This window comes from Emys orbicularis, chromosome 7, assembly GCF_028017835.1.
Source record: "Emys orbicularis isolate rEmyOrb1 chromosome 7, rEmyOrb1.hap1, whole genome shotgun sequence".
Taxonomy (NCBI): Eukaryota; Metazoa; Chordata; order Testudines; family Emydidae; genus Emys; species Emys orbicularis.
The window spans coordinates 106,008,412-106,027,028 of NC_088689.1; the positions used below are offsets into that span (position 1 = coordinate 106,008,412).

The 18,617-nt window shown below is 42.4% G+C and overlaps 1 protein-coding gene across 1 annotated transcript in view; it reads right to left on the reverse strand.

Moving 5' to 3' along the window:
- Window positions 1-6,357: 6,357 nt before the first annotated feature.
- ARHGEF3 (Rho guanine nucleotide exchange factor 3) overlaps window positions 6,358-18,617 on the reverse strand; it is a 64,752-nt gene continuing 52,492 nt past the window's right edge. The window contains exons 9-10 of the mRNA XM_065407770.1: window positions 7,838-8,024; window positions 6,358-6,704 (exon numbers count right to left, since the gene is read on the reverse strand). Of these exons, the coding sequence (XP_065263842.1) occupies window positions 6,358-6,704; window positions 7,838-8,024 (534 nt within the window). The remainder of the gene's footprint in view (window positions 6,705-7,837; window positions 8,025-18,617) is intronic.

Sequence of the window (18,617 nt, forward strand, 5' to 3'; positions counted from 1 at the left end):
TCACCTGAAAGTGAGAAAAGGCATTTGCATGGCATTGTAGCCAGCGTCGCAAGACATGTGCGTACCAGATGCGCTAAAGCTTCATATGTCCTTTTCATGTTTCAATCACCATTCCAGAGGACATGAGTCCATGCCGATGACAGATTCTGCTCGATAATGATCCAAAGCAGTGCTGCCCGACGCATGTTCATTTTCATTATCTGAGTCAGATGCCACCAACAGAAGGTTGATTTTCTTTTATGGTGGTTTGGGTTCTGTAGTTTCTGCATCAGTGTTTTGCTCTTTTAAGACTTCTGAAAGCATGCTCCACACCTCATCCCTCTCAGATTTTGGAAAGCACTTCAGATTCTTAAACCTTGGGTCGAGTGCTGTAGCTATCTTTAGAAATCTGATATTGGAACCTTCTTTGTGTTTTGTCAAATCTGCAGTGAAGTGTTCTTAAATCGAACACCATATGGGACTACCATAACACACAATATATGGCAGAATGAAGGTAAAACCATGGAGCAGGAGACATACAAATCTCCTCCAAGGAGTTCAGTCACAAATTTAATTAACTCATTGTTTTAAACATGTATCATCAGCATGTCCTCTGGAATGGTGGTCGAAGCATGAAGAAGCATGTGAATGTTTAACATATCTGGCATGTAAATACCTTGCAACGCTGGCTACAAAAGTGCCATGCGAACGCCAGTTCTCACTTTCAGGTGACGTAAATAAGAAGCGGGCAGCATTATCTCCCGTAAATATAAACAAACAAAGTTATGTAATAAAAAAATTTATATTTGTAAGTTGCACTCATGATAAAGAGATTGCATTACAGTACTTGTATGAGGTGAATTGAAAAATACTATTTCTTGTTTCTTTTTTACAGTGCAAATATTTGTAATCAAAAGTAATATAAAGTGAGCACTGCACACTTTGTATTGTGTGTTGTAATTTAAATAAATATATTTGAAAATGTAGAAAAACATCCAAAAATATTTAATAAATTTCTATTGGTATTCTATTGTTTAACAGTGCGATTAAAACTGTGATTAATCATGATTAATTTTTTTTGAGTTAATCACGTGAGTTAACTGCAATTAATTGACAGTCCTAATTGGAAGCAAAGAATAGTTTATTTGATTGAAAATGCAGAGTAAATTTAGATAGGCGTAAAACACTTAACCAAGTTAAAATTTTGACTAAGGTGTTGTGGTTAACCCTTTTGGATGTAAGAGCTTACAAAAAAATCTCATTGTCATTTACTTGATTTTTCCATGCTGATGGCCCACATTATTCAATATGAAACACATTAACAAATGTGGATAGCATTAGTGTATTTCATAGATTAAAAAGTATGTGTTCTATATTTATTTTAGTAAAGGCTGTTATCCTTTCAGCCCTCCTGGACTCTAAGCAGTCCCTTTGTTCTCCCCTTGTTAGCAAGGATCACTGCACACCATCACTAGATGGTGGCATAAAAAAAACATATCTCCATTGTCCCCTTAATAGCAGAAGTTGCTGCACTCCACAGGGTAGCAGCATAGGGGAAGCCCATGTTTGCCCTGTGCTGTGCTTCCGAGTACTAGGAATCCTAATTAACCAAGCTGTCAGTAGTTAATCCACCTCCCAAGAGGCAATCTAGGTTGAAGGAAAAATTCTTCCGTCAACCCAGCGCTGTCTAGCGCGGGGGCTAGGTTGATACATGTCTCTCAGGGTGTGGATTTTTCACACCCCGAGTGATGTAACTATGCCAATATAAGTTTTCAGTGTAGACCAGCCCTTTGTCACCTGACACTGTTGCTTAGCTTGACTCCCCCTGGAGGAGGAGATAAGTGTAGCACAGGGGCTTCCCCTTAAAGGGCCAGCTAACCATGTGTCATCTTGGCTAATTAAAAGTAACCTATCAGAACTATCCTGTGTAATAGTCTTCTCTTAAAACTGAACTGAAGGTCTTCTGTTACACATCGCTTTCCTGGCAAGTTGTTGCTCTCACTCTTTTCTGATAAAATAAACTCTTAAGTAGAGAACTCTACACTTCCTGGGACTTCTCTACACATCAGAGTTGCGCCACTTTACAGCTTTAACTATGTTAGTATAGCTGTAGTTCCCCTTGTGCAGACACAGTTATATTGGTATAAAAGATGTTTTATAACACTGACAGCATCCTCACTAATGGGTTGTACCAGTATAATTATCTCAGTTTAAAAAAAAAAAACCATAGCCCTACCAAAAATAGTTATACTAGTAAAAAAAAAAAAAAAAAAAAAAAAATCTATGTAGAACAGCCCTAGATTGCCATATCAGTTAGGCTAACTTGTTCATTTTTATTTGCATTGCAGAAATGGCTGAAGGCCTCAATCAGAATCAGGGACCCAGTTGTGCTAGGGACTGTAAAATTATGAAGGAAGGGACATGTTTACATGCTTACAATCCAAATAAGTAAAACACAGGGTGGGGAACAGTAATACATAATTTTTACAGCCAACATTTAAAAGCAAACCTTGACTGATATATTTGTCTCCATGTTATTTTAAATCAATGTGGTCTAGTACAGTGGTTCTCAACCTGTGGTCCACAGACTGCGTGTAAGGGGTTTGCAAAGGACTTAGACTGAAAACTGACTGAACAGAATTCAACTATATATACACACAGACAATAGTTTTCCAAAGGGGTCTGCAAATGAAAAAGGATTGAGAACCACTGGTCTAGTAAATTTAGCACATAGCCAGGAATTCTTGGGTTTAATCCAGGCTCTACCATTTCTCATTTTGTAGATTTGGACAAGTCAAACTTCTCTGTCTCACTTTCCCTATAAAATTGGGGATAAGGCTTACTTACCTCATACTGGTGTTATTCAAGGTAAATTCATGTTTGTGACGTGTTTTGAAAACAATGAGCACTATAGCCAGATTCAGCAAAGCACTGAAGCATGAGCTCAACTTAAGCTTTCATCCAGTTATTTCTGAATATCTCTACCTTTATAACTATTATGAGCATGTGAGTTCTCCTCCTCCGGGGGAGAGGGGGGGGACCTTCTTTTGTGGTCAGAGGTGGTAGTGACAATGTTCGGGAGTCTTGAATTCCTATTACGGTAGCACCTCAGAGTTGCAAACTAACCAGTCAACCACACACCTCATTTGGAACCAGAAGTACACAATCAGGCAATAGCAGAGACTAGACCAAAAAAAGGGGAAGGAGGGGGCAGATACACAGTACTGCACTCTGTTAAACAGACTACTAAAAATAAAGGGAAAGTTTAAAAAAAATTGACAAGGTAAGGAAACTCTCTATGCTTGTTTCATTTAAATTAAGATGGTTAAAAGCAGCATTTTTCTTCTGTATAGTGAAGTTTCAAAGCTGTATACTGTTAAGTCAATGTTCAGTTGTAACCTTTTGAAAGTACCATAACATTTTGTTCAGAGTTATGAACATTTCAGCGTTTCAAACAACCTCCATCCCAAGGTGTTCATAACTCTCAGGTTCTTCTGTACTTGAACTGGGACAGTATATACCTATCTCAGCTATTGTTTCAGGCTGCATGCAGATTCAGGAAGAGAACTTTATATACTCTTCATGTTTGAAAGGTTGCCCTCACAGAACAGTTCCCTGGCTATCATGAACAGTATTTATAGCACAGCAAGGCAGTTTTCTAAATGATGCAACAAGCCCTGATCTACATAAAGCTTTCCCATGTTTTGAAGAAGAGTATATAGACATCATCAGTTATGGCTGAAGTTTGTTATAATATGGTTTGGATGGCCAAAGCATAGAGTTGACTCTGAAATTAGATGCACTAGTGTGTACTCCAGTGGAGCTCTATGCCACTGCATGGATTTATGCTAGTGCATGCAATGGCAGGTTTGTGGCCCATAATACTTTATACAAATCTGTTGTACGCTGGGTCTCTACAGGAATTGAAACTCTTTCTTTTGTTTTTAAACTGATAACATTTTTTCCTCACTCACATTGAATGTCTAACCTGTATAAATTGTGCTGGTACAGAAAAAAAAAAAAAAAAATCAGGGAGAACTTTTTGTGAAAATTTCTACCAATTTCCCTCCCAACGCTCTGAAAATTTTTCCATCAACATTATGAAATTAGAAAATTTTTGTCCAGCCCTGGGTACATGACCCACTTCAGCCAGAACCAAAATATAAATATTGCTTAGGTATGCTAAATACTGTTGAAAGCCCTGTGTGGATTCAGCCATAGTGGGCTCCTTGGATAATAAGCAATCAAAACAATTAAAAACCAAAACAGTTTAATGTAATTTATTTGAAATGCTTCCATAAAAGTTTAAGGCCATTATACACAAATATTTCATCAACACATACATTCTCTCCTCTTTTCCATAAGTCAGTACTTTACATGCTTTTTGCTAACACTTTGGCCAACAGTTGTCATACCAAAAGTTCATAGCCTAATATATTTTCTATTTTTTTCCCCCATCAATAACATGTTCCCTTGTCCTGTTCTTCTTCACTGGCATGCTCAAACATTCTACTCTAAAAATGAAGCAGTTTAAATAAATTACAAGCCTGCAATAGAAAAAATTCACAATGTTTTAAAAACTATAAATACAGAAATATGGTCTACAGGGTAAAACTGACAACAGTATTTTAAAAAAAAAAAAAAGTAATATACCTTGTTTTTATATTGATTATCTTGCCACACTGATTCCTTTAATGCACTTCATGACATATATACAAGGTAAGTGACATTTTATTTACTGCTTTCTTTCTGTAAACTTATAACACACATGAAACAAACATTTTTGGCAATAATTTAGCAGTTTTACTACTTGTGCTGGTGTGCGTCTATTTTGCACAGGTCATCCTGAATTTTTATAATATCAAGGATCATGTCAATTAGTAAGGACACAAATTTTGCAGCCTACTTTACCTTTCAGTAGATTGGCATTATTTCCTGCACTGAGAAATAAAAGATGAACCACGGATTCCTAAAATAGTCAGGCTGTTGCACAGTGTTTTAGACTGCATCTTAAATTGGCTGATCTGCCTCTCATCATAATGAGTCAGGCCAATAATAGACTTAATTAAATCAGCCACCAAAAAACACAGCAGTGGTTCCAATTACAGCATAAGGTTTAGATGCAGCAAAATTTAAAAAAACTTGACAAAAATATAAAGGATGCGATATTTCCTAAAGGAAAAATCAATTCCCTTTTTTATTTAAACTTTCTCTACTGTCTTCTAAGGGGTGTTTGTACAGCACCATTGATACAAGATTGTGTCTCAGTCTTAAAAAACAACTATATGTTATTGTAAACAGAGTCATCTACACAAAATCTTGGGATGTTTTAACTTTAGTTTAGTGGTAACAGTAAGTCAGGTCAATGGAGTGCAAAATGCTGGAGGGCCTATTCAATGATCTAATGCTTTTTTAGATTCTTCCTGTCTTAGTCAGGATAATACAGAGTTATACATGGCACTGTAAGCAAACTATCAACTTTTTATTTACACATTCCCAACATTTAATTTGAAGATTCAGTGTTAGCAGTAGACTTCTCTTTCAATTGATTTTAGTATTATGTGCGCCAATAAGTAAACCACGGCCACTACACTGACCCTTCTAATTGACCAGCTTACTATGTTGGTTTGCTGGATCTTCATACAGTGCTTCATACTTTCTAAAATTAATCCCTAAGTGTCACTGTTAACATGGCCTATTCTTTACATTTCCTGTTGATTTGCCACCACAATAGCTAACTTACCTTATTCCAAGATGTTATTTTTGTAGACATTTGCCTTTCTGAAAATTTTGAATGCCATTCCTAATTAAACGCAGACTTCGATACCCCTTTTAAGATCCACTACAAAGTTTGTCTTTAGGTGCCACGTTAGAGGTCAAACACTGTAAAAAGCATGGAGAGACTTAAGTAATATACATATAAACAGTAGTTTAGACAGAGGAGACGCATGAGGGAGGTCTGCGGGGTCCAGTGCCTCCCCACCCCCCCGATTTCTACCAGGGTTTATATGCCCTGCCCTGAACCCTGCTGAATACTACCAGAACCTTTAAATTGTGCCCCCCTACTATCAACAGTTATGCATCATCTCTGAGTTGAGAGATTCTTTCTACCAGCAGGACAATGAAAATAACTGGTCAAGTACCACTTTCATCCACCCAGATGTTTATGGAAATATCACAGGATAGGACTTGTAACAGATTCCAGCTTACATAGATTGGCAGTTACAGTACTACACTCAAAGGTACAAGTACAAGAAAGATTGTGTTGACATTGTCACAAAAAAGTGTTAAAAGTGCTTTTCCAAACTGCTCCATTTATGGAATGCAAATACTGTACAGGTAAGACATAGGTTTACTTCCATGAACTGTAAGTTTCAGTCAAATGTTGGTTTCTATCGGTTTGTCATTCTCACAAGAGTTTATCTGTTCCATGCGTTCACAATCAATGCTGACTTCACTAGTGTCCATACTACAGTCTGACTCATTGTCTGATTGGTCCATTTGCTCAAGCCTGCTTTCTCTCTGTGGTTCCCTACTCCCATTTGGGGATATTAGGAAATGTCCTTCTGAATCCAGTGTTCCAGCCTCTCCGTCACACACAACTGTTTCTTTGGCCTGTCGGATACAGTTAAGCCACTGTTGTTTGTTGAAGGAGTCATTGGCTTGCAGTGAGTGGGACTGGCTTTGTGATCCACTTTTGAAGCTGATTCTAAAGAAGTTTTTAACTGAAAAACAAAATATGTCCATTGATTGCTTTGGGTGTCTGCATTTTTAATAAGTGAGTACATTAAAATACTAAAACACTCAATCAAGTTCTTAGGTTTACTGGGTTGCTTCCCCAGGGCTAAGTTAAAAACCCATAGAATAAATAGGAGGCGAGGGAAAACCCAAGGACCTTGTGTCACTCCTACCTCTGTAGGGCAGTGGGGCAACCCCAGATACTACTGGAGTTGCTAAAAATTTAATGCTTGCTAGGTTAATTAGTTTAGAGTTCAGCCAATATAGTGATGCTATACATGCATAAAACCAACCACGAATGCCTAAACTGGCTGATTTCTATGCCAGTTTACCGTTTCAAGCTTGGAACCTTAAGCAGCTCAGAGTTGATGCTACCCCCAGAGCCCTATGGAGCCTCTCTGGCTATAACAGCCCTGCAGAGTTGTGAAATTTCACTTTTGCTCCCTACAGAGCAGCCAGGACTACTTTTTCCTGTGGCAGGTTGGGCCCCCTCTTACCTGTAACCCACAACATAAATCAGTCACAAAAAAATTTCAAAATTATTTCTCAGAAAAGGTTAAAAGATGGTTTGTAAAAACCTGGTTAATTCATAGGCATTGATTCAACAAACACTTAACGTGCTTAACTTTAAGAATATGAGTAGTCCAGTTGACTATAAAAGGATGACTCAGATGCTTAACATTAAGCACATGCATAAGTATTTGCAGGATCACAGCCTTAACTGTGGAGTAGCAGCCAATGCCTCCATAACAAGATGAAGAATCACAATAGATAAATCTTGTCATAAGGTTTCTAAATAAGCTACAAAATTTCAAAATATACTCTGGGGAAACTGTTTATAAATTCTTGTTTTGCTACTACATTCTACTCCCTTTTTCACTTCCCAGTGCAGTAAAGGGGTGTGTGTGTGTTGTTGTTGTTTTGGAGGGGGGGGGAGAGAATCACATTATTGATATGATGGATTTTTAAAATGGACATTTAGAGTCTTGCATAACAACAGTTTGAAAGAAAGGTCAAATTTTGTACCTAAGGTGTTATTTTAAATGAAGGGAGATTTCAAAGATGCATGTATTTCCTATGAACTAATGATAAAGTATTCAAATCAAAAGTGTATTCATACTTCTCTCATTGTTGCTAAATGCACCACGTATGGATCCACCCAGTCGCACCTCTCCATCCTGCAAATCTTCCAGAACAAGATCCTTTACTGGGATGGGCTGCCGGTATAGTTGGTAGCAGAGTTGTTCATTATGGGTAATAGCTCGGGTAATCACCAGCACTTCTTGGAACAAGAAGACATGCAGTTTCTGTTAAAAAGCATAAAAGGAAAATAAAATCATTATTCCTTTTAAAAAGTCACTAAACAAAGTTTATTTTAACTGTAATATACATCTGTGTTCTTTTAACAATATATATTCGCTTTTAGTTCCCCTTGCTTAGACATAAATAAATAAACAAATGTAAATTTGTTCACCACATCATCAGTGGGACTCTCTTCCCTCCCTCCCATTATAATACTGTTGGTGGCTTAATATAGTATAAATATTCATACCCACATGTAACTTATGTAAACTAAGGAGAAAACAAAAAATGCTTTTCTATCCCCATATCCAATGTGTTTAGCCAGTGATCCTAGAACATCTTGCACAATGTGGGCCTTATTCATAACAGAAATGAAATGTTATGTTTGAGGTTCCACAACTTTCTCAGTTGCAGAGATGAGTTCGCATGAATCTGTCTACCCACACGTGGAAATCATACCTCTCAGCTGCTGTGTAGAAATACCATCAGTATTTCACTGAGATACTGTGGCCAGGTACACTACAAAGTTAGGTTGACGTATGCCGCGTTAGGTCAAGTTAATAATGTATGCGTCTATACTGCCAAGTCCCTTCCGCCGACCTAAATGCTTGTATAGTCGACTTCTGTACTCCACCTCCGCAAGAGGCGTACCACTTCAGTCGACATCCATGCATGAATATGGGGATAGTTTAGACACTGTGCTGTGTAATTTGAATGAATTGGCCTCCAGGAGGTGTCCCACAGTGCTCCGCTGTGACCTCTCTGGAGAGCACTTTCAACTCCACTGCACTTCAGCCAGGTACACAGGAAACAGCCACTCCCATTAAAGCCCTGGGAACTTTTGAATTCTCATTTCCTGTTTGATCGGTGTGGAGAGCTCGTCAGCACATCTGACCATGTATGCTCCAGGCCGCAAATGTGCTCCAGTATGGAGCACACAGGAGGTAGTGGATCTTATTGCTGTGTGGGGAGAAGAGTCTGTGCAGGCAAAGCTCCAAATCATCAGAAGAAATGCTAACATCTATACCAAAATTGCACAGGTTATGGGGGAGAAGGGCTACACCAGGGACAAACAGCAGTTCTGCATGAAAATAAAGGAGCTTCGGCAAGCGTACCAGAAGACAAGGGAGGCGAACAGTCGCTCTGGTTCTGAGCCACAGACATGCCACTTCTATGAGGAGTGCAATTCTAGGCGGTGATCTCACCACTACCCCAAAACACTCCGCGGATACCTCCCAGGAGCCCCGGGCAACAACGAGGAGGACATAGTTGAAGAGGAGGAGGAGAATGCAAGGCAGGCAAGTGGGGGATCCATTCTCCCCAACAGCCAAGAACTTTTTTTTAAACTCTGGAGCCCATCCCCTCACAGGACCAATTGTCGGCGGAGCGTGATGCCAGGGAAGTCACCTCTGGTGAGTACACATTTTCAATCAAACTGTAGGAGTTACATGCTATTATTTGTAATGTTGAATCTGAATAAAAAAATTGAGATAGTGGTTATCAGTGGCCACTCCAGCTACACAGAGGGTGCTCACAGAAAAAGACTGTTTATGTGCTCAGGATGGCCTGAGAATCCTCCAGGGAGATCTCTAGGAAGCTTTCATGGAGGTACTCTGCAATTCTTTGCAAAAGGTTTCTGGGAAGGGCTGCCTTATTTCGTCCACCACAGTAGGACACTTTCCCATGCCACTCCAGTATTAAATCTTCTGGCATCATTGTGGCGCGCAGCATAAGGACCAGGTCTGTGCCCAGACACTTGCAGCATCTGCTCCCTTTCCACCTCTGTTACCCTCAGGAGAGTGATATCGCATATGGTCAACTAGGGGAAACGGGGGAAGTTTTAAATGCTAGCCCTTAAACCGCAAGCAAGTCAATAAATAATCCACCCCGTTTGGTGAATTCTGGGTCACACAACCATGCTTTCCCGAGTGTGCCCTGGTTGCGGTTGGAGGGGATCACCCCATATTGCAGCCAGCATTTAAAGCAGAGGGCAACACTTCCTGGTAGTCTCCCTTCCACCCCAACCTGGTGCCACTTTTATAACAAACAAACTATTTGTGGGGCTTTATGCTGGTGCCTGTCCTCAAGCACCATCCATATTGCTATGGGTTGGAACCATTGATCCGAAGGATGTCTTAACAAAAGCTGCAGCACAAGACCTATTGACCATGCCTTGTTGCCTTACTCACCATGGCTGTAGCAGCAAACCGATTCTTGCAGTAGCCAGCAGTTCTGCTTACGTTGTGGCTTGCATGGAAATGCATTGAGGGGTGTTTCTTTTATAAAAAGATTGAATCTTGCACCAGAAACAATGTATGCACTGTCAATGCTACCCTTGTGCTTTGTATTCTTTGCAGCTGAAACCTTGTCCATAGGCGCATCCTCCATACAGGGACAGACTTTCCCAGATTAGAAGGTGGAAAAAGATGACTCGGGAGGACATGCTCAAGAGTTAATGCGCGTCTCCGAGAGTGACAAGACGAAGCTCAGCGCATGGAGGATTGCACTGTCAGAGAGCCTGCACAATGACTGAGGACATGAGAGCATGCAGAGAGCAAAAGCGTGACACGCAGGACGAGATGGTGCAGATTATGAGGGGGCAAATGAACCTGCTGCCATCGTCGCCAAGTTCAACATCCTTCTCTCCCAGACGTTCTAGGATGGGGAGGGGGGCGGGGAAAGAGTCGGGTATCCCTTGCGCTCAACTCCAGGGGAGGGTACAAGGACCAGAAGGCGCCCATTCCGACACCTTTGATTGTTACTGCAGTGCAATTGTAAGCAAGCTGTCCTTGTCATCATCCCCTCCGCCCCCATATTATCAGCCCCTTAGCCTCAGGTTATCTTACTTTTCTTTACTGTCTCTCAGTGTTTGTGAGCATAATAAAAATTAATGGATTGAGGAGAAAAGACTATTCATTCAGCACACTGGTTAGTGGGGTTGTAGTTTACAGGGGAGTACATGCAATGAAGGGGACAACTTGGTAGGGAATAACACACAAGAATCACATTACTGTGGGGCATTGATTAAATTAGTTTTCAAAACCTCACAGAGACTCAGTGCACCTCAAAGTGCTCTTCTTATTGTCCTGGTGTCTGGCTGCTCAAAATTGGCTGCCAGGTGATCTGCCTCAACCTCCCAGCCCACCAGAAACTTTTTCCCCTTTGTTTCACAGATATTACAGAGCACACACCATGCAACAACAAGAATGGGGATATTGCTTTCACTGTAACCTAGTAAGCAAACTATGCCACTCCATACCATCCAGGCTGCTTGTGTACAGCTTCATGAGCCATGGAAGCAAGGGGTAGGCTGGGTCTCCCAGGATCACGATTGGCATTTCAACATCACCAACAGTTATTTTGCGGTCTGGAAAGAAAGTTCCTGCTTGCAGCTTTCTGAACAGACCGGAGTTCCTAAAGATGCGCACATCATGCACCTTTCCCGACCATTCCACGTTGATGTCGGTGAAACGGCCCCTGTGATCCACCAGCGCTTGCAACACTATTGCGAAGTACCCCTTTCAGTTTATGTACTCTTTGGCAAGGTGGTCTGGTGCCAAGATAGGGATATACATTCCGTCTATCGCCCCATCGCAGCTAGGGAATCCCATCGTGGCAACTTGGATCACAGCAGACCCCACAGTAGATTTACCCACTCCAAATTGATTCCCCACTGACCGGTAGCGGTCTGGTGTTGCAAGCTTCCAAAGAGCTATTGCCACTCGCTTCTCAACCGTCAGAGCAGCTCTCATTTTAGTATTGCTGCACATCAGGGCTGCGGAAAGCTCTTTGTGCCGTTCCATGAAAGTGGCCTTACGCATTTGAAAGTTCTGCAGCCACTGCTCATCATCCCATAGCTGCATAACTATGCGGTCCCACCAGTCAGTGCTTGTTTCCCGGGCCCAGAAGCAGCGCTCCACCATGTCAAGGTGATGCAGGACTCTCACCAGCATCTGTGAATTGTTCCACTCCATGGCTTCCAGCAGGGCTGCTTGCGTGGCATCACATTGTTCTGTGCAGCAGCTCCTGCTTCGGCTGAGCAAATACTGCAGGATAAGGCATGAGGTGTTTGTAATGCTCACAAAAACAGTGTACAGCTGAGCAGGGTCGATGCTTGCCGTGCTATGGCATCTGCACGGATAACCCAGGCTTAAGGTGCCAAAAAGGCTTGGTTTGTTTGCCACTGATTTCAGGGAGGGAGGGAGATAAGTGCATCATGGGAGGCTAATACCATGTTCCCATAACCACCTGCGCAAATGTTTTTTATCCCATGAGGCATTGCAAGCCCAACCCAACCCAACATTCCACTCAACTACCCACAGTGCAGCGCTCTGCTAGTAAGGATGTGCTCTGCCAACACAATGAGAATAGTGGGGACATGCAGAATCGACTTGCTTAAATCAGAGGCTCAATGTCAACTTAAATAAAATTGATCTAATTTTGTAGTGGAGACATACCCTTCACTGTCAAGATTTTCCTTTTACTGTCAGTGAACAATTTCTCTGATTCTTAAATTGACCTGGCTCTGTCTACATATAGAAACTCTGTACAGTTTTCTTGCTATTCTTATTTCTATTCTATCTTCCAAGCATATATCCTGATCCTGCAAACACTTAAGCACATGCATAACTTTACGCCCATGAGTAGTCCCTTTGACTTCAAGATGGCTACTCAAGGGCATACAATTACACGCATGCTTAAGTGCTTGCAGGGTTGGAGTCGAAGCACTTTTTGTTTGGTCCCTTGTTCTGCTGTTATGTTAGCATTTGCATCCACAGCTCCTCCTTCCATAATGTGTTGAAAAGCTTATCTTTTTCCTTTTGAGATGTGCCAGTTGCAAAAGCTGGGAAGGCTTACTTGACCATGAATGTGTTTTGCAAATACCCTCTTTTCACACGAATTAATTTAAGGTAGATAGGAAATCTGTCTGGGACTAAGTCTCAGGCACTGATGAGCACAGTTGTGTGTGTTAAGAAAGGTGATTATTTTCTAATTTTTTGGCAAACCATTCCAATTTATATAGTTTAAAAAATACTAAAATAGCTTATTTGTTTTGAAATTTGGTCACTTAAAATCTGTTCTTCATTCTTTGTATTGTGGTTTCAGTATGTGACACTAACAACATTTATTTTATCTTAGAAACAATGAAGTGGTCAATTTTGAGACCCTTCTAAGTTCCAAGTCCTGTTTCAACCGGTCTGTCTGGTCTGATTTCCATAGGTACCAAGCACTCATAGGTCTGACTGAATACAAAAGTAACTACAAGAGCCCATCACCATTTAAATGAGTTTCATATTTATGAAAAAGTCAATAAGCTTTATGAGGGGAGGACAACACACTAATTTTCACTTTTAGGTGCTAAACAACAAACATTAAGTTATGAATGGCTCGATATGATTCTTATGATTTGAGGTATCTTTAAGACCCCATCTGGGAAGCGCTGTTTTATAACCTCTCCCTTTTCTTTTGGTATGGCTCCTGTGTTGAAGGCAACAAGCAGGCTGCTGGGGCCAGAAGTGCTTCCTAGACGCCAATGGAGCATAAAGGCCTAAAGATCTTGGTGAGTCCTTCAGGCCATGAAGTTTTGTGTCCATCTGCTCTGAGAACAGAGAGGAGTCTTCGAAGGGGAGGTCTTGGATAGACTGTTGGACCTTGTGAGGAAGGCCGGAGGACAGGAGCCAAGAATAATGCCTCCTGGTGACAGCGGAGGCCATTGTCCTAGCTGCCGAGTTGGCAGCGTCCAGAGCCACCTGGAGAGAGGTCCTGGCCACATTCTGACCCTCCTCCAAGAGGGCAACATATTCCTGCCTTGAATCTTGGGGGCAGGGAGTCTTTAAATTTAGTCAAGGAGTCCCACCGATTAAAGTCTTATCTGCCCAGCAGAGCTTGCTGGTTGGAGATACGTACTTGAAGGCTACCTGTGAAATAAACCTCTCTTCTGTAATGGTCTAGTCTCTTGGTGTGTTTTTACTTAGGAGTAGCACTCGACTGGTCCTCCTTGTCCCTTTTGTTTGCTGCAGATACCACCAGTGACTCTGTGTGTGTGTGTGTGTGTGTGTGTGTGTGTGTGTGCGCGCGCGCACGCGACTACAGGTATTCGAACCTACTTGCTGGCACATAATACTTCTCGGCCCTCTGAGGTGGGGGGCAGAGAAGAAGTTTGCCACAGGGCCTTGAGAGGTCCCATCACCACCTCATTCATGGGCTAGGCCACCTCTGAGGGAGCTGCTGCAGCCAGGATATCAATAAGGCTGTGTGATGTCTCTGAGCTCCTCAATTTCCAGACCCACGTACACAGCGACCTGCTTCAGAAGGTCCTGACAAGCCCTGCAGTCATCCTGCAGAAACAGGCTACAGGGTCCTGTGACAACCTCATCTGGAGAGGAGGAGGTGGAGCTCCTTCCTCCGCCTCAACTACATCCGCTGGAGCCATCTCCTGGACATCGGTACCAGATCTGGCGTCCGGTGCTGAGTGGGAAGGAGTGGTAGCCCGTCTCTCATAAACCACTGAGTAGGAGTGATAGGAGGGAGAACCCCGTACCTGGGGAAATCCCCAGGGGTTCCAATAAGGCCACTGCATTGACTAGTGACCTGCTGGCCAGGTGCTGGCAGGGAGACCGGCACCGAAGTCCAGTGGCACAAACTCTGTACCGTTGGTAGGCTTTAGGTGGCACGTCAGATTCAGACTCAGAAGAGGAGTCTTCTCTCAGAAACCACAGCAGAGCAGATACCAGGATCAGGGAAGACTTGTCCCTAGCGGGTGCCGGGGGGCCAGGAAGGAGCCCGACGCTCCTTGTTCCATCCTGCTTCCAGGTAGGGGAGCTGGTAGGTGTCCTATTGGAGTTGGAGGGACTGGCAGAGAAAGAAGGTCCCAAACTGCTTGGAAAGCCTCTGGGGTCAATGGAACCATGAGACCGCTGGTGGAGGGTCCCACACCGGACTCAGTGCTCTAGGCAGAGTCGATGGTGCCATCACGGGTCCAGGAGAGGAAGAGTAGCCCAGCACTGGTCTCATTATGCTGCCTTCCCCCAGCTGGTCTCTCTTCTGCATCGGCGAGCACCCTCTCTTGGGGTGCTGCTTTTTGTGCTCCTTTCTCAGCACCAGAGATGGTGAATGGTACCAGGGGAGCGCTTTGCTCTGAGAAAGTACTCTTTGCCAAATTGGAGTGGCTTGGCTCTAAGATTGGTCTCAGGGTGGCTTCCATGAGGATACCCTTCAGCCTAATGTCTATGTTCTTTTTAGTGTGGGGTCTAAAGTCTCGACAGATCTGGCACTTGTCCCTCATGTGAGTTTCCCCCAAGCACTTTAAGCAGCTGGAGTGCAAGTTATTCCCGGGCATAGGTTTGCCATAAGGTACAAGGCTTGAAGCCCAGGGACCAGGGCATGCCTGGCTCTTGGGGTGAAGAAGTCCCTTGACAATAGGAACTATTTATGCTAACAATAATTTAAAAAAAACAATGTACACTAAACTATGATAACTACCAATGAAGAGAAGAGTCCATTAAACACTGGGAACAAAGCCTTGCCGGAGGAAGAAGGGTTGTTCCAGCAACTGTCACAGGTGATAAGAAGGAACTGAGAGGATGCATGGCCAACGGCACCCCTTATGCCAGTGCATAAGCGTGCAGCTCCAGAGGGTGCTAGAACTGGCCCAACTGATACCACTGAGGAAAAATCTCCAGCAACGGCGCACGCAGCGCACAAACACCTAACGTAGAATGGACATGAGCAAGCACTCGAAGAACAAACTACGTGTTTGGTTAAACAGTTGCTATAACATAAACCAGTTTGCACTAGTTAAACCCATTTTTAGGCTCAAACAAATTAACTTCTACACCCAACTGAAATGTGCCAGAGCGTGGGATTCACGCTCCTCCTGGCTTTCTGTGTGGGTTCTATCAAGGATGAGTAGCTTTACAATCTAGCAATGATACCACTAGAATTGAGCTGGTTGAGGCCTCTAATCAGTCTCTTGTCCCATCTGACCCAACGCAGCTCCAGCTCACCCAGTCCATTCTGTGGGCTGTACTACCTGGCTATGAGGCTCCAGCAAAGGGCCTCCTGACTTGGTGTTGGGGAGCTTGCATTAGTGAGACTCATCCTGAAGCAGACTTTCCACTAAGCTCTCTGGGGCAGGGATTGGCTTTATTTGTCTATAGGGTCTAGCACAATGGGGTTCTGATCCCTTATTGACATTACTTGGTGCTACCATAAAAAAACTGCCACCATGGGGGAGCTTATAGCAGGTATTCTTTTGGCTTCCTGGGGAATGAAGAAAACCCCATAGATATACACAGTGGGACATGTAATTTTCATTATCATTTGTCACCAATGAACATGTCAGGTGTTAACCAGTCAAAAGAATATACATAAGCAGTAAAGTAATGCAGCTTGTACTAATGTGGCATTCTGTGACATATCATATCATAAGAACAGAAGACAGGTAGGTTTATAAGATAAAGCTGGTCCTTTCTGCTTCATCTTAACATCCTTTCATTAATTGCTGTTCCTGCCACACACGCACAGTCTTTTACCTCTTCAATAGGTCAGTTAAACTTACATAATGACACCCCACTGAATTTCAACAGTTCTAATAAATGACTGGCGATATATTGACTTGAACAACATTAATTTTTGGCATTTTTAAACTACCAGCCAAGGACTTGCATATGAAGACTTTAATTGTAGATGTAAATACATGAGGGTGAATTATGACCCCGAGAGCAGAATCTAGTACATAATTATACGATTATAACCTGCATATTTTAGACTACCAGTCAAATGCATGCACATAAAGACAGGTTAATCTAAATTCAAGGCAGAATTCATACACACACTAATTTAGCCATATTTATAGGTGCCATATACTCCGGGAGAGACACAATACACTGTATAATTTTTCCTGTGCATGCATTTGGCGGTAACCTAAAATGTGCATGTTGTATGGTTAATATTTATCAAGTCAGTATATTTTCAGTTGCACATGTTTATTTATTAGATTTACAGGTTTCTTTCTATGACAATCAATGTAGAAAGGCTTCTGCAGAGACACAAACTAAACCATGTTACTTGTGACAGATTAAAGTGACTGTGTCTCTAACTGGTTATAAAGTCATGGTAAAAAGCTGTAGTTTAGACAGAGCCTCAGAGCTAATGCTTCCTCTGTTACATGTTAACTCACTACTGTGGGTTGCATTTCAGAAACATACATCTAGTATTCAGTCAAGAAGAGCTAGATTTAAGCAGTTTATAATGCAATGCATGGAAATTAATTAATTCACGTTTAGCATGTTAAATTCATAATTTGCATATGACCATTAAAGACTAAAGCTATTTGCAAGCTGATTAAAAACACCACACTAATACTTGAAATGTAATTAAAATAGTTGAGTCCTATTTTGGCATTATTTCAAAGATACAAGCAAAAAGTTTCACAAAACTTCACCAATCTTTCTTCCTAGTTCAAGAGACTTAAGCAAACTTGGTTTAAATATTTGGCTAGTAAGCAGAGTCCTGCAAATCCATGGATATCCATGGACGGACCATTTTTGCAGCTCGCAGCTCAAATGTGAATACAAATTTTGTATCCGTGCAGGGCTCTGCAACACAGACTCACCCAAATGGACTGGCTGTCACCCAGCCCTCAAACTCCAGCTTGGCTCTCTGAATCATGCAGCAGAGAGCTGCAATATGTGGCATTAGCCCGCTGGCATTTTGGGAGTTGTAATCTGCAAATTGCTTGGATGGAGAAGGTAAACTACAACTCCCAGAAAGGAACGTGACCATGTGCTCCTGCGTAGTGAGCCAAGTGCTGTGTGCACTAGAGCTGCCGCGGCTGCGTAGGGATGTCTGAGCCCCTGACTGGGAAGGCAGTGCAGCACGTGAGGGTTCAGGATTGTAGCCTCCCTGCCTGGAGTGGGGAATGGGATACGGGGGGCAGGAGGTCTCTGGGGAGAAGTGGGGGCTGTTAGGGGATGGGGGTTTGGCACAGCCGTGAATCACTGGTGCACAGTGACCTGTGGAGGTGTTAGTAGAGCCCTGCAAATCCACGGATATCCACATCCGTGCACAATTTTTGCGGATCAGACTATCCACGCAGGGCTCTAGTAAGTACTGCATATCTTTTCTACAGTAAGTATAAAAAGGTATCTGCAATTTCCCCTTTCTTTTAAAGGAAAGCAGTTATCTCCAGCCAATCAAGTGGCAATTCTCCCATAGCCTTCCTAGTGCAAAACACAAATGGTCCACATGAGCTGGGACCACCATTTCATATTTCCACATCTAGGGCTTGATCCTTCTCTCATTAACTTTAGTGACAGTGGGATCAAGTCTAACCTCTCTTATAAATAGATGTAACTGTAGCAGTCCAGAAGATGAGTGAGCCATTTCCTAGGGATTTAAATACAGTGTGACACTGTGGAACTCACCCGTGTTCCTAAAGGCCTCCATGGAGGGATAGAATCCCACAGAATAGGATCCTGCATAACACAATGGTCCCAACAACCTTTTCTCTCTCTCAAAATTGAACCGATGCTATATCCTCTCTATCCCAACTTGTAACACCATAGCACTGAAGAGACCTTATCTTAAAGTATATA